General features: G+C 43.8%; 1 protein-coding gene across 4 annotated transcripts; it reads right to left on the bottom strand.

Annotated features, from left to right (window-relative positions):
- Positions 1-5247: 5247 nt before the first annotated feature.
- cxxc4 (CXXC finger 4) lies at positions 5248-26770 on the bottom strand. 4 transcript variants are annotated; one of them, XM_048263054.1, is made up of 4 exons: positions 26387-26770; positions 23649-24588; positions 10232-10270; positions 5248-6478 (listed from the first exon to the last, which is right to left on the bottom strand). In XM_048263054.1, the coding sequence occupies exons 2-4, from the start codon at positions 24471-24473 to the stop codon at positions 6434-6436; spliced, it is 909 nt and encodes a 302-aa protein (XP_048119011.1). In that variant the 5' UTR covers positions 24474-24588; positions 26387-26770; the 3' UTR covers positions 5248-6433. The 4 variants fall into 4 exon arrangements, with proteins under 4 accessions (XP_048119011.1, XP_048119020.1, XP_048119028.1 ...); XM_048263063.1 differs by lacking the exon at positions 26387-26770 and adding an exon at positions 25931-26214; XM_048263071.1 differs by lacking the exon at positions 26387-26770 and adding an exon at positions 25144-25799.
- Between the last annotated feature and the right edge of the window lie 634 nt (positions 26771-27404).

The following is a 27404-nucleotide window of genomic DNA, read 5'->3' as shown; positions in this document are numbered from 1 at the left end:
TTTGACCTTTTCCAGTTCCCTCTCTCCCTCTCTCCCTCTCCTCGCTGCTCCCCTGGGGAGCTCATGGTTCAGTGGCGTAAAACGCCTCCACGTGCGTATCGCTCCCTCACTCCCTTCCTCCATCTCGGTCTCCACTCCCCCTCTCTCTCACCTCCCTATCAGTATTTCGGCAGCCCTCACCCATCACATTTTAATGGGAATCTGCGGCCTCGCCGGCAAGGGCTATCTGGGTCACACCACAAACTTGTTCACCTGCACACACACACACACACACACACACACACACACACACACACACAATGTCACAAAGTACAATGTTAAAAGTGCATGTTAATATACACACAAATGCAGAAAACATGCTCTCATACATACTCTCTCTCTCTCTCTCTCTCTCTCTCTCTCTCTCTCACACACACACACACACACACACAGAGAGAGAGAGAGAGAAACCCACTCCAATGCACACAGACACTGACAGCCATACACACATCAGTCAAAGCTGCGCCGGACGGTCTGGGTCATCTCCATTGATGATGGAGTGATTACAGGGCCCAGGGGTTGTCCGTCACCAGTGGCACTGGAGGAAAAACATCATGGCCGCCCTCCTCCTCTCCCTTTTCATCCTCTCTGGATGTCTTTCCCAGACATGCAGGGCCATTCATACTGTCCTCCCCCCAGCCCTGGCAGGACAGATGAGCTGAAACCTGGCACAGGGGGAAGGATCACTTCCTACTCCTACACATCTCAGCTACAATCAGCATGACAAAGATATCCGGAGGGTTTTTTTGTTTGTTCTTGAATGGAAAAAACTCCAAGAATCCGAGGTACTTTAACTTTTAATGCCTCGCCCCTCTTGTCAGTCTCATGAATGTTGAAATACAGCAGGCTATTGGGAGCGGGAGAGAGGAAATGAATATGGCAGCACCCGAATGCATTGCGACAGGTGGAGAGCTGGCTGCATCCATTGTCTTATGTGTTGCATTAAACAGAAGTAGCACACAATGACCCCAATGGGAGGTGACATACCTTATCACACTATCCATAAAAGAGGGCAGACCCTTGATGTGGTGCCTCTAACTGTCCAGTTGGCGAAGATGACCAAACCTTCCTGTTCTAAGGCACTGGGTCATTTGGGCATGTACACCATTTCTGAAAAAGTCAGAGCGAAACAACATTTAGAATCATGCATAACATCAGCAGGAACAAATAGGATCAAGCACTACACCACAGAGCCATTTCATTACATCATAAGTTAGTTAGTATCAGACTTGAACTTGAACTTGAATAAACAATATGACACGAGGGGGAGTGGGGTTGGTAAAAGATACCCCCACGGCTGTAATTTGGCCATAGGTACGAGGCCAAAATCCGAGTGCTGCTGAAAGCAATTACAGCCGTGTGGATATTCTTTACCAACCCCACGACCACGAGTGTCATTTTGCTTTTATACAACAGTTCCTATTAAGATACAAAATTGTGTTTTCTATTGTTTATTTTGTTTATACTTCTAATCTTTCTTCTAAGCCTTGTCATTTACCATTGCCAAGCAACATGACACCACTCGAGAGACGTATATTGCTTGAAAGTGAACTAAACAAAAATAACCAACATGCCGGAGCTAACTCTAAAACAGCAATAGTTCTGTATTAACAAATAAGTTCAGGGTTTGTGCCCTTACATTTTGTAAAAGTTAGCGAGCTCATTTACGACCTATCTACCTACCCACGAGCCACCTACTTTGTGTTGATCCCATTGTTCCTGCTGATGTTATGCATGATTCTAAATCTTGTTTCGCTCTGACTTCTTCAGAAATGGTGCACATTTGACATCATCAATGGCAGCTGGTAACCAACCACCTAAAATACGTCTATGCGACTTTATCCACTGGTTTACCATATATTTGCTATTTTCTATAGCCTAATTTATGAATATGAGGACATACACAGAAAAAAATGAAATGCCAGTGTTTTGGCACTAGAGAGTGGCAGTGCCTCTGAACTGGGGCTCTGGCTGTACTTGGGCTAATTCCTTGGTTATCTGTCTGGTTGCCTGTCACAGAGAGTTCTAAATGATGGGGGAAGGCATCAGGGCAGGTCCTGCAATGTACTGCCCCAATCCATCAGTTCTGTTCTGATACGGTCCACTGTCTGTGTGTGTGTGTGTGTTTGTGTGTGTGTGTGTGTGTGTGTGTGTGTGTGTGTGTGTGTGTGTGTGTTTGTATGTATGTGGTGAGCCTAGTAGGGGAAGCCAGATCCTAAATGCAGAAACCTCCTCATTCATCAATTACCCAGAGAGGCCCGGCCTGTCACCAGACGAGCTGAGCTGAGGAGGGGGCAGGGCTGCGGATCTGCGCTGCTCTCACTTAGGGCACCACGGTGGCACATCCGCTAAAACCAATCAATCTTAACTCTCCGGCCCTGCTCGTGGAGGGAGTCCCATTAAAAGAGGTAAAAAAATTAATCATAAAAAACCACCTTGGTAAGACATTGTCTATGTATCGAAGTAACACTGGCATTCTAACATTTTTACAAACCCAAAACATGCCTACAACGTAAAATGTGAAAGCTGTGAAAACTGTGTTGTTGTTCTCACCCAGACAGTGTGCTGCCAGTGTAGATCCAGCCGTGCCCCTCAGAGGGGAGATTGTGTCTCGCTCGTCTTACCTGCCCTTAAATGCGTACCAGTGCCTCTCCAGCTGTCACACCGCATCAGCCCTCCACTGATTACTTCCACCTTGTCTCCTTCGTCAGGAAATGATTCTGACACGCACTCACACCCTGCTTTCTCCACATCAATATGCGTGCGATGGAAAAACTGCAGACAGTAAATAAATAATGAAAAAGAAGGGCAAGCCGTACTTCTCCTCCTCTATCTCTCTCTTTCCCTCCATCTTTTACTCTCTCACTTTCCTCTATGAGTCAGACTTGCCCAATGCTGTGTTTTTGTTTGTGCATGTGTATGTTTGTCTGTGTGCATATGTGTATCTGCTCATGTATGACTTTGTGTATGTGTTTATGTGTGTGCATGTGGGAGTGTATGTGTTTGTCTGTGTGTTTGTATGTGTGGAAAAAAAGAAAAATGTGATACATTAAGAAATGGTTGCCCACCAGGAAGTTGAGGTCAAATGGGTGTTAGACTTCATTGATTTTGTCACAACCTCCGATCAATACATGGATGGACGGTCAATATAGCAACTCCCTGATGTCACACTCTAATGAAGCTTCTGTAGAACTTAATAAATCAATTAATTAATTATTTTCAATCACGCATAACATAATGCTGCTCAGTCACTCTGGAAAAAAGACATAATATTTGATATGACTAGAGAGTGGCTCAATCACTACATTTACCACCTGTCAAAACAATCCCTGACCTCCCACACCAAAACTAGCAGCTCTCCTTCCCCCAGTGGTGGCGGCTGGCCCTGTTTAGTAGTGTATCTCTCTTCTCATGTGTCAGGGCTGTGCCATGCTGGTGCCAACTCTGCATGCTGAGTGAGCTTCCCCTGCAGAAATCCCTAAGGAGATTACCCAGAAGACTCCGCTTCCCTGGGGTGGGCATGCCCACGGAACACAGCGTCTCATCAGCCAGGTTCACCCACGGAGCTGGCACCCCGGCGGGCATGCCGGAGAAAGGGCACTAGATGGCTCTACTTCTGAGTGTGTCTCGCTCTTAAAATGGAGACATTTTTAGATTTTAGACTATAGAACTGCCTCACTACGCTGGCAGTTGTTGGCAGTTATGCAAGGAACCAACTCAGACAGAATGCGTTGAAGTAATTGTGGCTTTTTTTTATGTATCCTAGTCTGCAGTCACTTGTATCATTTTAAAGTGTTCTTTTGTCATCTCTGCCATGCCATGCAGGGAGAGGAGGAGAGGGAGGATGCTGTACTGTTTGGAGATGGGTTTTCTGGAGAGCTGCGCTGTAGCTACGCCAAGTGTTTTTACCGTGATGGACGCCAGCGTATTTTTCGTGGGAAAATACTCTCAGCCCCATACATCTTTATCCCATTTATTTACCTTTCTCTGCGGTGGAGGAGCAAACGCTTCCAGGAGCCTTATTACTTTAAATCCCCGCCTCAGAATGCGCAGAGGCGGAGGGCTGCGGGGGGATTAGGCCGCGCTCTGATGTTGTTTAATCTCACCGTCCAGCGCGTCGCTGATGCCCGTTATCACCTTGTGATCACCAGCCGAGGGGATTTGGCACAGCCGCCACTGCTGCTGCCGCCCCTGCTCCCTCGGCCTTATCCTGCCAGCTGCTCAAACGGGGTTACGGCTCCCCACCCGTCTGGGGAAAAGAGCACGTCAGCCCTAGAACGTTTTCACATTCCTCACACACACTCTGTCTCTCTCTCTCTCTCTCTCTCTCTCTCTCTCTCTCTCTCTCACACACACACACACACACTCTCACTTCTCTCTCTCTCTCTCTCCTTCTCTGCCTGTCTCTCTCTCACACACAGAGACAAACACTCATACATGCAGACAGACAGACAGACACACACACACACACAGAAATGCATACCAGCAGGCAGAAACACACAAAAAGAGACCATGTGTAGGAAGGATGTTAAAATATATATAAAATATAAATATGTATACATAAACACACACACTACATCCACACCCACACACAAAGCACAGCCCAGACATACATATACACATACACTATACATACACACACACACACACACACAGCACAGCCCAGACATACATATACACACAAAGAGATTCCAGCCTCAACCTAGCCTATTACCCTTCTGTCTCTTCCCTCTCCAAAAACCCAGAAATCGCTTGCGTGCACGAGCCGTTGGTAAGGCTTCACTCACTTCACCCCAAATCCCTTATCACCGCCCCCCCCCCACGCCGTCACCACCAACCCACTCACTCAATCTCCTCTCCCTCTCTCTTTCTCTCTCCCTTCCTCCCTCCCTCCCTCTCTCCCACCCTCGCTGCCTCTCTCCGTGCATTCCAGCGTGACAAACCACATGGGATTTCAGTCGCTCTTTAAAGCCTGACGCCTCTGGGAACCACTCTCCTCACTATGCGACATTTTAGTATTCTGGGGAAGATGTGACTGAGGATGCAACGGATGCCTGATTTTTTTCTCTTCTTTTTTTGTTTAGGGCTTTTTTTTTTTTTTTGATGTTTCTGGATAATTTGAATAAGAATGAGGAAAAGAATTTTAAAAATGTATAGGTGATCATAATCGATGTTTAATTGTACATGTGAGAATAAAAATTTCCATTATTCATTGACATCAATTTTTTCCACATTTTTGTATCTGTTTTATTATTTTAACACATAAAAGCATCACAACAACAATTTACAAATTCTTTGTAATTTTTAAAACCAAAACACATTTACACATGCAACAATAGGGATTAAGACGATGAGTAACTTATTGAATAATTTAGTTTGGAATGTGTAACTTTGCTTCAGTTCAACAGACTATAGCAGATCAGGTACAGAATTGTGGTGGAAACATATGCACACTCCAATTTTGCAGGATAATCAACCCATAGCTTTGATGCACTTTTAGAGAATGCTGGAAATTTAGATTTTAAATGTTAACTAGAATTCCTTTACTGGTACTTCTAACTACCTTTTAGACAGCTTACTTTCAACCATTTGAATTGCAAAGAAACAAAAAAAGAAAATTTTCAAAAAGGTCAAGCAGCTATTACAAAAAGCTCATAACACCATCGTTCCAAGTTACTAGTCCAACCAAAAGCTTTCTTGTGCTCTAACATGGGATCGTTTTAGTTTACACAACAAAAGTGCAACCTGTCAACAAGACAATGTGCCCTGTTCTGTCACATGCTGCACACAGCAAACACAACTAAAATGAAAAGAAAGAGTAAAAAACAACTAGCCTGCCACTGCTGTCTTCTCATGTCCAATCAATTAAGAAACAACATTTTCATGAGAGGGTTCTGAGGCTCTGCGGTAGATGGTGGCACACATCCTTGAGGTGGGCCGACCAGGCCGAAAAAGAGGTATCATTTAATGTGATTAAAAAGCAAACCTGAATGTGATGGCGAGGAATAATCACCTTAAAGATTATTGCTCCAGATCTACAGAGTGTGTTGATAATTAATCCAGGTGGCCTCATGTTATCCTTATTTCATTTGTTATGATTGTCTATTGATTCCTTTATATAAGAATGGCTGCAACTTGCACAGCCACAACACTGAAACACATTCATAGACACCCAAAATATACATTATGATACTGTCAAAAGGTACAATAATTACACAGGAAAGAAAATTACAGAGTTAAACCAACACCATAATGTTTTCTTTTTATCTTTTTTTTCTGTTTATGTCTTCCTTTTCTCCTCCAGTCGAAGTGTTCCATTTCAGGAGCCCACAAGTGCTTCTTGCAGTGAGTCAGAGCCTGACGTGTGTCAGAGTGATGTCACCAGGGTAGGGCCTTAAAAGAACCATCGGAACGCTTCGCCATTATTGACCGGTGTCCTCTGTGGGAGGGACAGACAGAGGAGAGGAGGGGAAGGAGGAAGGGAAAAAATCCAATATTAGTGAAGGGCAGACTGACAGCTGTCACAAAGACCCAAGGTAAACTGAAGAAAAAGTTCAATACACAATCCGGTGAGAGAATCACCTCACCGTTACATTAAGACATGGTGTTGTTAAGGATTCCTTTCATTTTGCAGGTGTGGTTGGGGGCATACCAATGAATCAAGAAAGCACTTAGCTGAGTGATTAGATAGGAAATGTGGGAAACCAAAGCCCCACCCTACCCCATTCCAGAGCTGGATTTAATTTAATCGTAGAGCGACCCAAGGTGAGAGACATTGACTCCCAAACAGACAAAAATAATAATTACGGGGATGAGAAAAAATTACTGTGAATTCCCAAGAAGCAACAATGAGGCATTTAATTGCGGCAGCTCCGACTGCAGTGAGGAGGAACGGCGCGTCATCTCAATTTGAGAATGCGCCAAAGCTGGAGAACAGAGTGACAGCCTCTCCTTTTGCAAAACTAATTTGGCAGTCAGAACATAAAGTACTCAAGTCTCCAGCAATCTCCATGACCAATTAGCACATTTTTGGATTATTTGTGCCATTGACACAAAATACTGCATAGTGATGAGGACAAAAAGTCACTTCACACTATAGCCGAGTGATACCCTTTTGACAGTCAGTATGAATGGTAAGATACATTATACTGACTGAATCACAAGATAACATGTGGGCAAGAGTAAGTTTCAGTTCCAGTGCAAATTAAGTGTTGGAAGTATTTGCAGTATGCACATGCAAAAGAAGCAAACATCATAAACTGATGCTGATGTTTCTGTTTTCCTTGCATGTGCATGCATCAGTCACACCAACAACTGACTTTTTCCTGTAAATAATAATAATAAAAAAAAAACTGTATAGTGTCCACTGCGGAGCTTGATATTTAGACACTGCAGATGGCATCTTAACAGTTTGAATGACTATCTAAGTTTTTTATCGGTCTGAATGACTATCAAAGTTTTACAGGTGGAAATCAATGTGGGAAAACAGGGCAAAGTAATGTAAATGAAAAAAGGATCAAGCTCTCTGTTTGCTATTAGCACACAAATAAGCTCCTGCAATTCTATTGGTTCTCCTTACCAAAAGTGCATGGCAACTTAGAATTTGTAATTTATTTATTTATTTATTTATGTATTTATTTATTTATGCAGTCTTACAAACATTTTCTTCCCTACAGACTGGTACACATAATGTATATTGAAATAAATGGAGAGGATGTAAATTAATATATGTTAAATAAACAATGTAAAAGGAATTGAATCAGTTGCAGGCAAGCACAGGAGATAACATCATCAGCCAAAGCATACAAAACAAATAAACAAAACAACATGACAGTAGCTATTCCATGACTAAGTAATGTAAGATTCTCCCCTCCCCACTGGCAGCAGTACATCTCATAGCTGTGGTGCAGACTCAGACCTTTGGACTTCATAGGGCATCATTTAATTAGCAAGGGTTCATTATCTCAATCAATGGTTTTTCCACTTTAATGAATGTGATTAGCAACTTGTGACTAAGTATTTTGTTATACATGCTTTTAAAAACACAAAATCTATGTAGAAAATAAATTTGTTTGAAACTGCTATTGTTGTTTTCTCTCTATATGTGATGTGATCTGAGAAAACCCTTCACATGGTGCAATTTTACCAACTTATGATTCTGATATACTATCCTAGCAAAATCCAAGATTTTGGGAGGATGGTATCCAGGATTTTTTAGGGGACAGTGTCCAGAATGTTGCTAGGATGGTATCAGAATCTTAAGTTTCACCAGAGGGTTGAAACAGAGCAAAAATCAAGGATTTTTGAGTGCACCATGTGAAGGGTTTTTGTAGATCGCATCACATATATCTATTTCTCTCTTTCTCTCCCTTTCCTGCATTCAACCCTGTTAGGATCTCTAGTGAAGTTCATGTTTGTCGCTTTTAAGGCCTGCCTTTTAGGTTTACTAAATATGAGATACTGACAAGTTATGTTTGCTGTGACCTGATAGTTAATGGATGTTGAGAGGAAGATAGTTCACCGAATGTTCCACTCATGGGTTCTTTGCCTCTGCCATGTCCATTATTTCTGTATATTGGGACACCTCGGCGACTGTTATCTTACTTATCATCAATATCAGGTCACAATGAGTACGTTTTTAAGGCATATCCAAAATAGCTAAAGAAGTTGTGCAAGGATCTTTTTGAATGTGTCCATTTTTAAATGTAACATTTTAAACTGGACTATAGCTTCTTTTAAAGCAACCTGAGTTTGCATAAGCTTAACTTATTTTAAACATATTGATGTCTATCTAAAATTGAGTTCCAAAAATGTCTTGTTCTGCTATTTTTGTTTGTTTAGGCAGATATTGTAGTTAGGCAAGCTAGGCTTCTTCTCAACGGACCTAGCCTAGTCAGTCCCTCTTCGGGACAACATGCAGACCCACCTAATGTTATCTAAAAAGCAAAGTTCGATTTTGTGACCAAACAAACAAGAATTTAGATTTTTGATGTGCTACAGATGTGGTTGCATTCATATTGTTCGATATTGAATGGTGCTTTGTGAGTTCTGTAGGCCTCCGGTGGTTTTCAATGCATCCACACAGCACTCTTCCATTGATTGCACTGTTTTCAATACAGCGCCGCATGTGGTACAAAGTGATATTACAATGGAACTGGGCTGGTGCTGGCTTGCAAGCTAACTTTATCTGAGCAACACAGAGCATGGTCGGTTATGATATTATGTCAAAACTGTTGTTTCTTTACATTCTGTTGATATTTATAGATCACATTAAACGTTTTAAATGTAAAAACTCCACATAGCACCTTTAATGCTATTCATTGTTATATGGTAAAGAAAACCATATCGGGCAGATGTGATGACAGTGGAGGCCAAACATTGATTTAAGACATAACTGACACGTGTGTGGCTGAGAAGGAAGGAAGCCTAATGGAGTCCACAGAAAATGAGCTGGTGACCTTGTGAAATGTGACACAAAGTAGGTTGACAGATTGGCTGAGCTCATTTTTTCATGACACAACTGCTGGTAACATTACCCAGCCCAAAGTAAGAAAACCGATCAAATTGTTCAAACTTGTTGAAATAGAGGAAGCTACAGTAGGGTCAACTCAATAAAAGTGGCTTGTATTTTTTGGCTGGCATAACAATGTGTACAAATGCTTATTTTTGAGGAAGAAGATGTTTTCAGGAAGAGTACAATTTTCCCCTTTCTCTAAGGAAAAAAAAAAATTATTCATGCATAACATGTACGGTTGATATCATAATGCTGAGATGTTTAGAAAATGATACGGCATTATAATACTGGTGATGGGAACTCTTTTTTTACCATTGTATCCTTAATTTCTTCTGTTCAATGTAAAATCAAAAAGGTATAGACTTAACAACTTGATGGTAAAAGGTCAATGGAACCAACACTTGCCTAGTTTCCACAACCACAGGCATGAAATGAAGTGGTTTTGGTCAAAATTGTAAGCAAATCATATTAACTGCTCACACTATGCCACAGTCGTTTAAGACGCTGTGCTTCATGTTATACCAACATGTGTAGTATTCATAGATGCATACACACCTGGCTTTGCATGACTACATTTCACAGTGCCAGCAAAACACTTCTGTCTATTCTTAAATAAAAACATGTGTTGCACCCACAGGTAATAATGCTATGGTTATATACCATTAAATATACATTTACCATTATTAAGGGTCTTGGGGGAGAAACTGGAAACTGAAACTGAAACAGAAATTAGGAGTAGCAATGTTATGACAAACATGGCACCCACACACTTAAATAGCTCACTTCCATCTTTACCTAACAATTATTTGAATGTTGGTAAAACTTTTACAAAGGTGCTAATGTAGAGATTTCACAAGGCATTGATAAGATATAAATATCTCATAAAAGCACAGTAAAAAGGAACACAACAGCTTCTCACATAATGGGTGCATCATCACATGCCTAGTTTAACATAAGCATTGTGGTGTCAGTACTTTCTGAAAACTCTAACCTTGTAAGTACTGACATAAGCTCATCATGAGCACATATATCACTCTTAAATATTGTATGTTATTCATTGGTTACAAATGTGTTACAAAATACAAATTTCATACTATTCATTTGATTTATAGGGAAAATCCTCACATAATGTTGCACCAAAAAGTATTATTTGTAGCAATTTTTCTTTTAAATTGATTGTGCATGTTAAATGTATATAACACAATGAAGCAATAAGTCAATGAAGTATTCTTGAATGATGATCTTGCAGCCTAAAAACATGCACAGTATAGCTATATACAACAATGTAGACGCCAGGGATGCAAAAAAAGAAAGAAAGGGGAGAAAATGTTTATCCAGATCCATATATTCTCACATTGATCAGTCCCCAGAGGAAGTGTGGCTCGCCAGAGACAATAATGACCCTGATGTGTGCGCGCGGCATGTCTCTGTTTTGTTAAGTCCTGCGATATCGATTTGGTTCGGCTCTTGAGTGCTGCTCGGATTCACTCAGGGCTCAGGCTCGGCACACTGCAGTGACCAGGCACAAAGAAGGCTCAATTAGCACAGCTCCACGTCAGCCCGGCCTCTCCTGCGCGCGCCATCAAAATCACTCCATCAACCACCAGGGAGGGAGAGAGAGAGAGAGAGAGAGCGAGGGAGAGCGAGGGAGGGAGAGAGGGGGGCAGGGCGAGGGATTGTGTTACGCGAGGGATCCACAGAGCAACGCTGAGGTTTCACCTCCAATCAAGAGCGGCACAGGTTGCTGCTCAGCCTGCCGTTAGCACCAGCCAGCCCCAACAACACACAGCTCACCAAAGAAATTAACAGGACCCCCACCACCCAGGTGAAGGAATGAGCAAAATGCAACAGCTATCTTTTCAGTGTTGGAACTTGTTTACAACTGAAGAAAAAAACTAAATAATCATATGTGTAACCAGGACATCAATCAATATCTTACGACGGCCTTACGAGTGAAGCAAATATAAGGAATAGGCTTGGCGTATGTGAGAGATGTTAGTAATCTGGGGGAATGAGGGCAGAATGGATCCTGAGAGAGCCTGCAGTGTGAGTTATCACTGGGTGCGTCGAGGTCCTGGCGGCCGCTGATGCTGATTGGTGATGGCAGGTGCAGTTAATGGCGGGCCTCGCGTGTCCTGCACTGATTGAGGCGAGGGGAGGGTACGATGGGAGGGGCGGCTGGGTGTCTGAACTGAGATGCTGACTCATAATCTGGCCCTAATTCAAGTGTCTGTTCTGAGGGGGGTTCTGTAGCAACACCTCTCCAACACAGCGCCCTGCAAACCACCACGGTCCTCCTAGAGCCTCCTCTACCCGCCAGTTCCCCTCCATAGCCCTCACCCCTCCTCTTCCTCCTCCTCCCAGAGCCGGCATCATATGGAGCCTGGGCCGGAGATAAACCACTCAAGACGATGAGGATGATAATGGGCAGCGCCGCAGCGCCTCAAATTCAATCAACGGCAGCACGTCAGTGCGGATGAGCGTAAAAGTGAAATATGCTCGCCGGCATGTGTTAAAGACGGCAGGCAGGAGGGCTGGAGAAACAACCTCAACCACAACGGCAACTGCTGCAGCGGCAGCCAGCACTAACAGCCACCACAGGATGAAGGAAGAAGAAAAGGAGCAATTAAATAAAGAGATAAAGGAAAACCTCCCAGAGCAGCCACAGGACTATTTCCAACAAAATCCCTTTGCCAGGGAAGGGGGTATTTTAACTACAGACTGTGAATAAATTACCCTTTTGAACTCAGGGTGATTGCAAATGTGCTTGCTCCTGTTCACTTGAGACATGTCTGGCACTAACCCTTGCTGCTCTCCACCCTGCCCATCTCTTTACACATTTTCTCTCTCTCTCTCTCTCTCTCTCTCTCTCTCTCGCTCGCACATTCTCTTTCTTCCTCTGCCCACCCACTCACTCCCTCTCTCTCTCTCTTTCACACACAGACACACACACACACACACACACATCCTTACACACATACACTTTCATGAAAGTTTTAATTCAGCGCAATCAAGGCAGACAGTTTCAGACATGGCTGATTTTTTTTCTCTTTTTCTCCATTACAGTATGCTGGTGGAACCAAGATATAGCATGTGGTGCATCTAAAAATCTGAAGAGAGAGAGAGAGAGAGAGAGAGAGAGAGAGAGAGAGAGAGAGAGAGAAAGAGAGCGAGGGAGAGGCGGGTGTGGCGTTGAGAGACAGGGGCTCATTGTCACCGGGCAGACCTTCTTCTCCTCGCAGGAGGACGATGAATAGCAGTCTGGAGAGTGCGCTGATGTGCTCCAGAATGCTCATTATAACACACGGCCCATACGTTACACTGACATACCCATTATTTATTAACGTATGGGCTGGGAACCAGGCCACCTTCCGAAAAACTGCAATCCTTCGGAGGCAATTCTGACAGGCCTTTCTGAAATAAATAAATAAATAAATCCTCCCTCAACTCTCCCCCCTCGTTCCATTCCTCCCTCTCTTTTTGACACAGGCCCGGTCGTCTGGCTGCCATAATTACAAGCACATTTCACACAACGTCTTGACTGCAACCACACTGAAATTCAAGAACATGGTAAGGTCAGCCAATTTAAGTCTTTTTTAATCTATTGTTTCCCACAATAAATGCCTTATCAGGTGTCTGCGCCTTGACAGAATAAAGCTTGTGTCTCAAATTAGAGCGTTTCAAAGCAAACCTGACAATGACCTTGATGAGTTCTCCTATTTGAGTGAAGACAGACAAAAAAACAACTAGAAAACTGAGCAAGCAAGTTAGACAGCGAGAAAAGGAAGAACACATCAGAAATAGGCAGGTTGGGATTGTGGGAGCCAGCCAAACATCCAGGGCCTCTCTCCAGCCTGTAAAAGGGGGGAAAAAAGTTCCACGGGTGCAGTCAGCCCTAACTGATGTGTTATATATTGCCTGTCACTTTATTCTGCGGGAATATTGGGGCGTTGCCGAGCTCAAACCTGGAAGGTATAGCAATCCATCACAGGCTCTTGCAGGGGGAGATCTCATCTCGGAGCTGCTAGCCAATATTCTAGCCACCCCAGCGATGTATAAAAAGGGCCGGCTCAAGGCCGTCACCGTGGACAGACCACTCATCTCTTCCCCTCTCTGCACGCGATTGCCTCAGCCTTGCATCACGCCAGCCACCATCATGCAAACGGCCTCATCTCAGAGGCAGTGGGAGGAAAAAAAACAACAGGGAAGAAGCTTGCTGCAAGTGATTGAAAGTGCTTATGAAGGCAATGGTGCTGCTTGGAGGAGATGGCTTCGGAGGCTGCATAAGCTATTTGTTGGGGTGAAATTGTTTCCTCTGGTATCAGATGTTTGGCTTGTGGATTAGCTGTGTGTGTTAAGGTCTGTTTGGTAGGCTGTATTTGATACAGTGTTCTGGGTCACTGTATCTGGCTGTGGCCCAAGCCACAATTAAGTATTTAACAATAGTGTTTTACAATAGTTCATACAGTATAAATACAATAGTGTCGTTTACCACAGGGATCCAAAATGGTTCATTTGAACATAGTGATTTTAAAGGTACTCTGACTCTAAGCGATGCTGGGTAACGTCACTTCTGTTGTCTTTCAAACCAAACAGAGAGCTAGCTCGCTACTTCCTCCCCCTTCTTCCCGTGCTGCTCCCCTGCAATTGAAACTCTCCTAAACGCGCATCTCGTCTGTGATTTGCTGGAACAGTTTGTTATGTTTTTATGGGCTAGATTTGCCCAGGTTGTTTTTGAAGCCTGGGCTGTCCACAGAGATTGCAGGTTGTTTTTTTTACAGTGTATTCAGGACACAGACAGCTAGCGGTTGGTTAGGTTATGTTTGCAGTAAGTGACATAAAATGTTTTAGCTTAAAAAATGTGTGGCATCGCTTAGAGCACCTTTAATGTTGATATGGTTGATAGGTACATTTACCAGTTCTAGAATTCTAGCTTTTTTGGTGACCAACCTGGGGTGGGGTAACTATGGTTCTATTCTGGTGCATTTTGTCAGTTCAAGCATCATATTATAAAAGACTTGTAACCTCAGATTTGCAAATCTGGGTGCTGGTGGCTATCAGGAGGTGTCTCTCATTTCCTCAGCATCCTGGGTGCATTTCACCATGGCAATAATACCACATAATGTGTTCCTTGCTATGATACCACTGCAGTGTTCCAGCAGCCTCTTAACACTATTAAACTGAGGTTAGGCTTTTATTATCGCCATAAAAATGTGAAAAAAGAACCTATAGCCTTTTTTAGAGGTCTGAGAATACTATGTAATGAAGTCAAATTGGGTCAGCCAAAACTAAAAAAATACAATGCAAATTGGGACTGGGCATATGAGTGTCACAAATCAAATTTTGTCACGTTTTTATAAATGACGTGCAGTGATTGCAGGTAGTCAGAGCGTGTCTTTTGTTCGATGAGTTTGCAGATCTGAGCTCATCTTGCTGTGCCGTACAGAAGCCCCTGAAGCATGATTAACAAGTGTTAGGGGAGAGGCGTCTACTTAATTTGAGCCACTCATTACCAGCTGATAAAGACGATAACAAGAAAAACAAAAAAAACTGGCCTGCAGGCACATTAATATCACAGAGCCGTCAGGTGATGGGAACAGGAAAGCAGCGTCCCATCCCTGTGGGTACTTCCTCTCTCTATACCCTCTCTCCCTCTCACTGCCACTCCGGTGTGGGGGCTAGCACACGACATGCAAATGTCATCTCCATGCTCTGCGGCGCTCACTTTTGGACACAACAAAGTCCCATGAGGCCAGCCCTCCGACCAGCGCACTGGTATGCCCACGCACATTCTGGCATCTGGTGAACTGAGTCCTGGTCCAAGCAAATCAAGCTAAGTGTATTGCGGATGTTCGTGAGTAACAGGGAATTTGTTTTTTTTTTTTCTTCTTTTTGCTGACACTGCAAAAGTCCAGAAATGGTGGTGTGCTGTAGAGAGCCAGCGTCTGTGGATGGGGGTGTGGCCACAGGAGAGAGATTAGACATGGGGCAGCGAAGGAAAACGGAATCCATCTCCCTCTCAGAAACATCCTAAAGCTGATTACAGTTTTGGGGACTCTGAGTGTGCATGAGAGAGAGAAAGAGAGATGGAGAGAGAGAGAGAAAGAAAGAGAGATATGAGTGGGGGGGTTGACGACAGACCGTAGAGCAATTAGCATAGATGCAATACCGTCGCAGTCCTCTGACTTGATATTTGACCTTCTGCGAGAGAGTTGCCAAAAACCACTCTAGAGATCCAGAGCGCCATATGGCATGGTGCCACCAGAGGCCAAGCACTGTGTGTCCCTCTTGGGCCCCCGTATGCAAATGGGGAGAATGTAATTACAGTAGAGTATTCCTATAGGATCTCTACTTTACATGCCTCCTATAGGGGTGGATTTGCATAGAGACTGGACTAGCAAATAGGTCTGGCACTATCAAAAACTCATCTCCCGCATTGTATACCAACTTTAGGATAGCTGGATGGCATTATAGATTAACTATTCTGTCAGCAAATTAAAGCCTGTAATGGGTTCACTTTTTTGGTCATGTGTAACATGTAAAACAAAATCCTGTTTAAAAGGAAAACAAATCTTTTTATATCCAAACCTATACCTAAATTGGTCTGCACTGCACAAAAGGTTCATCACTGTCTGTCCAAGTAGATGAAACGTATGGCCTCTTTCAAGCATGAATTCTAAGTTGACCTTTCCATTGGAGACCAGCTTTAGCTGTGACCCTTTTGCATCTAACATGTCTTACAAAATGGTTGTTATGATGAATTTGTACTTTCACCTGCATCCAACCTGGAAATTAAAAAGATATATGATCATTTTAAACTTCTACACTTTTGTCATGAACACACAGTAGTGCTAAGTGTGTGACCTTGAGAGGTGTGTATTTGGACATTTTCCTTATTTGCCTTATAAGAAAAGCACAATACTGCTTTCTATATGAAAAAGAGAATTTACAGACCTGAAGTCAAGTGACTGCAACATCAGCCAGCATACATTCAGTGTAACACTGACAAAGTCTAGAAGTGTAATAATGGCAATACATATACAGTAAGAGGCATTTCGGTTAAAAACAGCTGTTCCTTAGGCCCTCGTGTTGTTCTCCTGCCTGGGTCTAGCAGTGAGGGGGATCTCAGGCCCACACAGTGAGGAGGAGGGCGAGAGGCCAGGGCTCCTCCGGAGAGCATTGGCCTCACTGCCACGCCTGGCTGCAGGGTCAAGCCCATGAGCAGTGCCCTTACCACAGGCGCGCTCACCTGCGCCACCTCCCCCCCCGCCCATCCATTTCAATTAGCCTTCCCCTCGTGCTCCTCTGTGGCCTGCGCCGTGTCCCTCTCCACATGCTGCAGGCAGACTAATGTGGACAGAGCCCAGGCTCGCAGCAATGTGGACATACGAAAACAAACAAGGAAAGAGATCAGCTTGGGAAGGTCAGCTCTGGAAGAAGGATACTAAGGGGGAAAATGGGGGGGCTTATCCTGTTTTAACGTATTCCAGGAAGGGAAGAGGGAGGTGAGAGACGGAGGCCAGGTTCGGGGAGAGGGGAGCAGGGTCCAGCCCTTTTTTGACCGAGTGGAGCAGGTAGATGGCTCCTCTGGGGGTTTGCTGTGAAAAAAAAAAAAAAAAAAAAAAAGTCCACCTCCCCGGCAGCACACGGCCCTTTTGAGCGACACAGCGTCAGCGCGTCCGTGCGAGCGTGGCGGGGAGCCATGTGGGTGTAGCGAAGCGAGCACCAGCATATTGCCAGCTCTCTGAAATGTTAAATCAAAATGCAAAGTAGGAGAGGGGCCCTCTGCTCTCTCAGCAGACACGCCAGCATATGTGTGGGAGCTCAGAATGGCACTGGGGCCCTAAATGAGGAACACTGATATATTGAGGCATTTTGACACCTTACGAAACCTTATGGTACGACATGTGTGTCTCTGTAATGATGTATATTTATTTACATTTATGCAAGACTATGGATTATCTTGTAGGCTATTTGACCATCTCTAATAGATTGGAACAGATTCAGATTCTGAGTTGTAAAATTTGAGAAATATTCTTTGGCATATACATATTCATGATTCATGGAGTCTATTTTCTTTATTTTTGTTTCATAACAAACAAAAGGCCAAGGCTCTAGAGTCTGAGTTGTATGGAAAGGTATACACTGTGCATAAAAACACCTTTTTCTAAGAGGCACTTAGAAAAGAGAACTTCTTCTCACTCATTTTGCTTAGTCATTCCAGCTCCCCACTGATAGGATGGAGGAGAGGGTTATCATTTGTCAAAACACGACTCAACACCCACCGATTGATGCACATCACTTACTCTTTTCAATCCTGTGCACTAAAAGGTTGTTTGTTACATGACTTTTGTTACATGAAATTGAGGATGCCGAGTGCCTGGACTCAGCGGGGGCCATCATGAAAACTCTCCTGAGTCTGCACGAGAACTTGCGTCACTCTGACATTTTGTAACCCCTGGGTCTCATCGAGAAAAACACTGAAATGCCTCTGCGTGCGCTGGCGAGTATCAGATGTTGAGCATAAAATATTCATATTTGAAAGCAGACCCACGGAAGGAGAGGTGGCACGTGTGGAACAGGCAGCTGGACACCAAGACACTTAAGAGTGTTTTTGGACTTCCTCTGTAACTCATGTTTGCCTTAATATTTCTAACTTTGCTTAACAGACCTGTGCAAAATTATCCATGGTATTTATTGGAACATATTTAATTTCAACTCCTTTAATTTGTATATTGTATATTATGTATATCAAGAGAACTCTGACACTGTTAATATGTTTTTTTCGTTCTAAAACCAGACAATAAATCTCTCCGTCCAGAGTGCTACATTTCACCACACAGCAGAAATTTTTTTCCCAACTCTTATTTTTTCAAACAGGTTCCCTGTAATGACGAGATACCTTTTAACTTCTCAGCCAGAGCCGGCATCAATTATTTACAGTCATCTGTTTAAAATTTAAAGTGCCACACATTAACGTCCTCCGCACCTGCACTTTCACGCTGTCCACCTCTCTGTTCGCTGCCAGTCCCCTCCCCCCACCACTGCCCTATGATGCGGCCAATGACAATGAGTCCCCTTTCACCGCTGAACCGAGGATGTTAAATCACACAGGGGCAGGGGAGGCGACAGGCCACGCGCTGTAAGGGCACAGGCCGGCCGCCTCCCATTACGCCTTGGCCTTAATTGGTGGCAGTGGCAAAAACTATAAATTCTTTAACAGCGCCATGGCAGCCTTCACGAGACGCCCTAAGGCCCTGGGAGCCGAACTGCCACTGCAAATGGAAGCTGACAGGAAATCCACAGTGCATGATGCAGTGAGAATGAGAGAATTAAAAAAACAGAAAGCAAGGGTAAGAAACAGAACCCTCCCGTGCTCTCTAAGCAGCCCAGCGCACCACGCCAGTAGATGTCTACAATTAAGTGGTCTGTGTTGCTGCTCGGGTGGCAAAATCCCATTGTCTTGACAGGAGCTTAAGGTTGCCCTTTTGGTTTGAGACGCATTGCACGTTTCAAGGCCCTGATTTTTTTTGTCTACCCTTTCCCACCCCCCACCCCCCAGACCTCCGTCAAATTAATCTGCAGTTTTAAAGCTTGAATAAATCCAGTAAGTTAGAGATCTGCAGATCTAAAGGCTGCCTGTCCCTTAGGCCTCTCGCATCTCTCTACCAGTCTCTCCTCCCCCCCTTTCACCCCCACTCCTCAGCCTGCGGAGATTGGCTGGGAGCACTCGCCGTTATCTCCAGGGAAGCAAAGGTTGGGGGAGGGAGGAGGAGGGAAGGCCACAGATTCATCCTTATCTATTCTGAGCACACCTAAAACAAATTAGACCTGGCCAGCGTCGTTTATTTGGCTCCTGAGCTCTCATTAAGAGACGTCTCCTGCCATCTACTCAAGGTCCTGCCACCCCACCATTTTTGAGGAGGGGGAGAGTGTGAGTTTTTTTCAGTTCCAAATGAAATTAAAAATGGGCAGCCAGCCTAGCCATTCTCCTTATTATGAATACAATTTCAGCATAGCACAAAGACAGCTACTCAGGTTTTTTTAGCTCCATCCCCCTTTTTCTTTAACATATTTAAAAACTTGATGCATTTTGCAGTACTTGTTAATTGTCTTGAATTTCAAGGGCCTATATTCAATTGCATACAACCTAAATGGTTTTCTCTCTAGCCACACCATAACACTGTCAATCATATCAGCACCCCCCTGGTTGTTGCTTGTCAAGGCTATACTATCATGTCCTTTGAGACCATTGTGCTGCCGAATAATGCAGAAGTTTTTTCCAATGTGCTCACCTCTGTGGAAACTTGGAACAGAAATCTGTAATATGTGTCTTATTGTCTTTCAAACATGTGACAGGGGATGGTTGTGCAGATATTCATCTGTCAGCATTTGACAACACGAAGCCTGGGTTGAGTAGCAGTGTCTAGAGGACTGCAGAATTCAGATATTTCGAAATTCTTAAAGGATTCCATGGTTGGTATGAGGTAAAAAAAATGTCTGTCAAGAAATTAGATGGAACTACTGATAGTGGCATTGAAAGCAGACATACTTGATTGCAGACCTTCAGAGGAGTCTGTGCTTAGGCTAGAGAGTAGATTTTGTGTCGATATGAAGATGTAGACAGATATGGACAGTTGAGATAGAGAGGGTGAAAAAAAAAGCTATTTCACTTTTAAGGAAAAGGTCATCAGGACCAAATCAGGACATCCCGAGTGGAACGGCATGCATATTTCATATCCACTGCTACCTCTCTCTTCTACTTTATGCACATTGTTGAATGCTGCCACCCTCCCATTCACCACCAGCTGTTTCCCATCACCATGAGTGACATTGGAAGGCTCACTAGCAACTCAACCCACTCCACTAAGAGACACTTCAGCTACATTCACTTGAACAACCAACAGGTTTAAAAGTAATTTACTATGAAAATGATGTTATGCTGAATATCAGTATGTATGTGATTGATTGATAAATTTCGGTCTTTGTGTCTTCGGTCTTAAATGTTATAACAGTGTGAAATAGCTTCTAATGTTTGAACTGCCAATGACCCAATAACTTTATATGGTATGGTTAAATTAAGCATGCATTTATGCAGTAGCATCTTGTTTTTTTTATATACACCTCTACAGTATATACACCTCAAGAGCAAGATTTTAACATTATAGCTGTATACCATGTTTTGGTCTTCACTAATTCAGTACTTGCACAGTGTATGTATGTCAAGAGGATCAACTGATATGAAAAGGGAAAGGAAATCACATAGCCTCGGGTCATGTGTACACTTAATGCATTTAAATAAATCTGGGGGAAATGTATAACTGGGCTTCATGGAACCCCATCTTAGATGCAAGCTTTTCTGTTGGACATATGAAGTACATTGCTCTTTCACTATATGGATTGAAAGAATGACAGGCACACATAAACACCTACATCCCCCACACACACACACACACACACACACACACACACACACACACACACACACACACACACACACAGTTAGCCCAAACCCAAGGAGAAGCAAAACAGAGACCTGTGTGCTTACCACTCGGCCCAAGGCAGGCAGAGGTAACTGCTCTGGAAATGTTAGGTTAGATGAGATGCCTCCGCTAGACTAATCCATTCTGGGGCCTGTGAGCCTGCCGCACAACTGCACAGCAGTGACACGGGGCAATCCCCCAAGGTCTTGCATTAGCGCTCTAAATTAAAGGGGGTATTAGATTAAATTGGCTCTCCGATTTCAGGGGTGTGAGTAAAATTCTGATTTGCATTTTCCACTGCTGCTTAAGATATAATTAGTTCAGGGTGATTCCCTAGTGGAAAACACTGACAGCCAAATCTTACTGGCTGCTGGTAGCTTAACAGCTCCTGCAAGGCAAAAGGTACAATCTGCTAATGTTTACATGTTGGTGTGTGCATGTGTGTGGGTGTCTGCTCATAGGAGAGCGAGGTCTCTGCGTCTTTCACAGTGTGCCTATGCCTTGGCCACATGTGTCTGGGTGTGTGTGTGCTTCTGTACGTGTGTGAGAAATGAAAACAGCATGTATGTGAGACTGGCTGTGTGGGCTGGGAATTGTAATAAGCCCCTTGGCAAACTAAGCTCTGCCTGCTTCCTTCACCCCAAGCAGAACACCCTTATATGATGGCATCATGGCCAGCCCTGTTTGTTGCACTGAGCACATATGGTGTCTCACAGGGCGGGGAATCTTGCGCCGGATATGAAAATAGTAAGATGTTTGCCAAAGTGTGAGCAGGCAGATAACTTCACACCTTCACACTTCTTAGAGCCTCAGCACATTTCCTCTGCACTTCGTTCTATAATTACAGAACAGACAAATAATAATTATCAGGCAGGGCAACCTATGATATAAATTATAGCACCCAGTCAACTAGTCATTTCTTAAAAAGCAAGTTTGGATGTGTTTTGGTGTGCCCCTTGTTTCCTCACTTCCCTCATAGTAAATTCAGATGTCTTAGAAAATGGATGTTTTCCAAGACAAAGCCAACCCTGTATTAGGCATGCACCAGGCTCTTCCTGGACACCTGTTTGAAACACCTGTTAGTGCATGATATATGAAGTAAACATCAAATGAGCTTCCCATTAGCCCGCCTGGCGAGCACTCCACTAGGCACCACCTGTACCTTTACATGTAAAAACATGCAGATGTTTTTTAGCGGGAACGCAGGGCTTGTGCCATTTATTCTCTTTTTACACCACACTCCCGTCCAGCTGTCTTTTTCACAATTTATATAGATAGACTATCCAGGATATATACCAGCAACCCACCAAACACAAGGTAAAAACCACAAGTTCCTTAAAGCTAAGGCAAGCAGTGATGCTAATGAGCAGTGCTGTGACGTCTCGGCACTGTGTTTACTCTATGAACTGAGCTCCAGAACAAGCTGTGCATTCTAATGGGAAGGAGACCAGTAATCATTTTGCACTTCAATACCAGTATTTTCTCCATAGCAGGAGGAAGGAAGAGGCAGAGTGGTATTCAATTAAAAGAAATGGATGGAAAAATCACACCAAGCTCCAGGCCATCACGTTCACAACAAATCACATGTGCAATTGGTGTACAACTTTGCTATTAATAAATTAATGGGCTTGAAAATTGGAATTGCTATTGATATGTGCAACCCTAATACACTAATTTTATTCCACACATCAGTAGTTGAGTAGTTAAGTGAATGTGTGTACAAACTACTTAACCTAACCACAGACTTGACCAAAAAGTTAAACCCTAGTAAGTGACCTTCATAATCAACACAGAAGCGCCAACATGTTCAACTCTACAGCAACAGTAACAACATTTCAGCAAGTGAGACCCTCGATTGCTGGCATTGCACATAGAAACTTGTCCCTAGAAGTTGTTGTGTGTATTGCATATGGGAGAACAATATCTAAACGGTATTCTGAAAATAGATACTATCCTTTGTGCTTTAACACCAACATAGGCATACAAAATGCTGGACTCAGCAAAGAACTCAAATATTTAATTGAGCAAACTATCTATGTCTTCATGACTCAGGACATGGATTTCTGTAATTTCTCTGAAGGAATGGACAAATTCTAGGCCTGTTTCCATACAGTATGGCTGAAATCTAGACTTTCCACTGAGGGGGGTTAGGGGAACTGGCAGCAGCAATCTTAGCCATCGCTCTGAGCGTCTCATGGTGGTCGGGGCTTGTGGGATATTGATTCACCCCCGTCCAGAGACGGTTTCCATAATTGGTTAAAATGACCAAGTGCAGAGAGGGATGGCTCTCTGCTGAAAACCATTTCCCAGCTCAGCTTGGAATGGAGCCAAGCCTGGGGTTGTTCGGATGCGTTCCAGCCCCAGCCTGACTGGCAGCAATTAGGGGTGTCTGAGCCAAGCTCAGCTTGCGCTCCGCACAAACACCCCTAATTACTGCCAATTAGGCTAGGCGGGTAGGCAGATTTGAGAAGCCGGGGGGATGTTCAGGCATGGGTGGGCATGGAAACAATTTTCAAGGGCTTAGAACGTGACTGGAAGAAAAGGTTAATGCTTTAGAGTGCAGGGGGATAATAACAAAAGAAAAAAAGGGGGAAGTGCAGCCCCAGTCTCACCTCCAGCGACGAGCCCGGCTTCTTCTTCAGCTCCTCACATTTCCTAAATTTGCAGATCTGGTGGCCCGTTTTGCGGTTCCGACAACTGCTGCACACCCCGCAGTTGATTAGCCTCCTGCAGGGCGCGCAGACCCCACACCTTTTCCTTTTCTTCTTGGCTGGGTTTCCACTGGATGCCGAGGAATTATTCTGTGGGCAGTCTGCCAGATTGGCAATTTGAAACGCACTGTCTGTAACGGCTGCTGAGGCTGCGGGGGAGTGAAGGGCTGTCATGACGATGACCCCGGGAGGTAATGAGATGCCCCCTAAAGCCGGAATAGCGGAAAAAGTTCCAACGCGTTCCGGGAGATTCATTATCTCTGCTTCAGCAGCGCCGCATTTCAGCTTGTTCATGCATTCTCCTGCTAAAGGTCTGCAGTGTTCGGGGGATAAGGTAGAGAGGAAATTATTATTTGCCATTTGCAGCGTCTCTGGCGACACGCCAGGCTTCCCCGGCCTCTGGGAGTCATTTCTGTGCATGCTGGTCCTATTAGGGTTTATTGCCGCTGATTTCCTTCCCCAGAGCATGGCGTTATCACAGTTCCAAGGGGACACGCCGATTCTGGCACTGGGAAAAATTGGCGTTGTGATGCGGGCGATTTTTGCAGTCTGTGGAAATGCCCCATTGTTTTTATAAAAGTTTGCAAAAGACCTGTACCTTTCCATTTCTGCATTGTAATCCAACAGCTGGCTTAATCCACCATCCTGAAGATTATCCTTTTGCAAGAGAGACACGTCAGCATTCTGTCCATTCTCAATGCAAAGTGGATTGTTTATATTTGACATGGCTGATGGTAGTTTTCAAGCGGCTTGGAAGTAAAGTCTAAGGTTGAGTTGGCCTTCGTCTAGCTGAAGCTGGTTATGAACAATACGTTACCATCCTGGTTTATCCTCTCCGGTACTAAAACAAGAAAACAACAATTACAGGTGCAACCAACAAACATCCCCCATCACCCCCAACCCAGCATTTCTCCAAGTTATGGAAGAGATAAGAGCTCAGCTGGCATTTCATTTATTTTTCCTGACTGCTTTTTTTTAATGAAATGTATCTCACATTCTAGAGGCTGATGCTTATCTGGTGACAATAATATGATACCTGTGACACATGAACGTGACACTGTAATAGGAAACAAAAATTAGTACGCTTGAAAAGACACTTGAAGTGCCAAGCCAGGCATTCAAGAATGTACTGTAGAATGACAAGAGTTTGAGACTGAATCAGCATTACTTGCTGCAATCAAGGATTGTACGACAGAGTTAAGTATACCTGCACACTTGGTGTGCATGAGTAGCATAATCACCTAGTAGTTAATGTGAACAGAAAGAACATTAAAAATAAACTTAATAGGGCTTGAATAAATCCAAGTAAATAAGACCAATAGCATCCAGCTCTGGAAACTTGCAGCAGACACACCAAAACAAAGACATGCAATATGACTGGTACAGTAAATGGCACCTTAGTATTCACAAACAGCACTGCTATTCCAAAACCTACAGGCGATTTGCCTTCGATGTACATGCACCTCATTCAGGCTTTTTAGAGACCACCTGGTATTCATTCATTGCCATCTCTATTACATTTCCTCAATGGCATGGAGATAGCCACTGGTGAATTTCAACCTCTTCAAGCCCCAGACCCGACAACTGTAGTGTCAGCTGCCTTAGGGGGACTCCATTTCCCCTCCTCCAGTCTGTCTGGATCTTGTTTCCACAGATAAAAGCCCATTAGACTGCTAGCATTACCTTTTTCTGGGGCTCTTATTCTTTTTAATTGCTAAAACCGATCCATTTTCAGAACACTACAGCATTTCAAATCACTTCCATGCAAGAGCCCAACAGCTGGCTCAGAGATGAATTATAAATATGCGGACAGGAACTAGTGAGACCAGGCTACTGGGTGGCCTTAGGAAGCTCTGTGAATAATTCAACACATGCAAAATATTAATATTACTTTTAGTGAAAATATATCCCACCTAAATTGGTCTCCACAAAATACTCACACACCATATGACTGAAGTATTGATGCTATTCTTTCATATTATCCATCAATAAACACTAATAGTCCGGAACTGGAAGTAAAATGCCCATTTAGTCTAGCTAAGCCATAAAAACTACACATTTACAAATAGAGTAAACAAAATAGAGCTTATTTTTCTAAACAAACCCATGCTATTTCTATATGTCTATACAAGCATGTGCTCTGCATCCACCGAGAATATACAATCCTAGTAAACAAAACCTACGTGGGCTTAATGATCGGCCCTCCTCCGGGTCATTATTACTTAATCAATTCACCCCATGAGCAAAATACGCAGCCGCGGGCAATCAAGTCACGGCTATCGATTTTCAGGCTGTAAACAAAGTTTAGAGGAACCGAAATGTTCGATACTTAGGGGAGACAGAGGGAGGGCGAAAGTACTGCGCGTCCCGATGACGAGCCCTTATGCTGCTGCACCACCGTGCCATTAATTACGCCGCGTCTGGTCTGTCGGAGACATTCAGATCAAAGGTCATGTACAGAAAATCCGAGGAGGGGTCTGAACGGTGCGAATAAACCGATAAAATTAATCCGCCTGCGCCCAGATCACTTTGACGCCGGCATAACCCACGTAAAAGAAAAAAGGAAAAAGGTAAAGCGGGTAGTCAGAAAGCATGCAAATCTGACGCTTGACAGTGGAAAATGGAAGAGCATCACCTACCAGATTCCTGGTGAGAACAGATTCCAGACGCTAGCAGTCTGCCGATATAAAGCAGCACATTACTGCTTAGCGTAATGAAGAAAAATAAGATACAAGATATAGGAGCACTCTGTCTCACACACACACACATACACAATGCTCAAAACAAAAGAACCATTTTAACGACTTCTGTGTCGGAAAACAAAAGTACAAAAAACAGCGGTAGTTTAAAAACAGCTTTCTTGAGCGCCACAGCGCCGTGGGGAAAAATATCGAAGGGTTAGGTGTTTCCTCTTGGTCCGGGGTGTATTGTGTGGCTGCCTAGTGTTTGCTCGGTCCGTGTCTCCTGTCGCTGTGTGTGGCTGATTGGTGCTGAGGTGAGGAAGCTGGGATGTGGACACCTACTGATCATTGGCTGGAAATTACTATAGAAACATGAGGAGCACTCGGGAGGGGGATGGCTCAGGGCTTTCTGCTGGGAAATAGCTATGGGAAGCTGCGTCTTAACCTTTTTCGCCGTGCTTTACACTTGTTATTATTTTTGTTCGTGCACATGACGGACCGTTTCGAAAGACTCGTCATATTTAAGGATGCGTCTACTAATAGGGATTTCGCGGTTCGTGAGGGGGGGGGAAACTTGTCAAATTAATTAGAGTAGAGGCGTTGAGTGATTAAGATAAAATGCTCCAACAGGGGATTTTTTCTCGCGGCAGAACGACAGCCATAATTACAGGGACCTGCGCGCACGACCGCGGGGATTCATCATTATTATAAATCCTCCCCGATAGCCACGGACGTCAGCACACTGGAAGCGAGATCACACTAGCTTGCCTTGTATTTATCATGTCAACGCGTGGCACACAAATAGATTCATGCACTGAATTTTGAAATTTGTCCATGAAGTTTTGTGTAAAGGAGTCTTTTTTTAGCACAAGTTGGGAATTGATTGATTATAGCCGAGTGTTCATTCACATTTTGTCAGTTGTTGAATTTATGTAAAATTGTTTACATATAGCCTGTAGAAAAGTATGTGGATGTG

Source organism: Alosa alosa, chromosome 1 (assembly GCF_017589495.1).
Source record: "Alosa alosa isolate M-15738 ecotype Scorff River chromosome 1, AALO_Geno_1.1, whole genome shotgun sequence".
NCBI lineage: Eukaryota > Metazoa > Chordata > Actinopteri > Clupeiformes > Clupeidae > Alosa > Alosa alosa.
The sequence above is the reverse complement of the archived record's forward strand: the minus strand, read 5'-3'. Positions and strand labels throughout refer to the sequence as shown.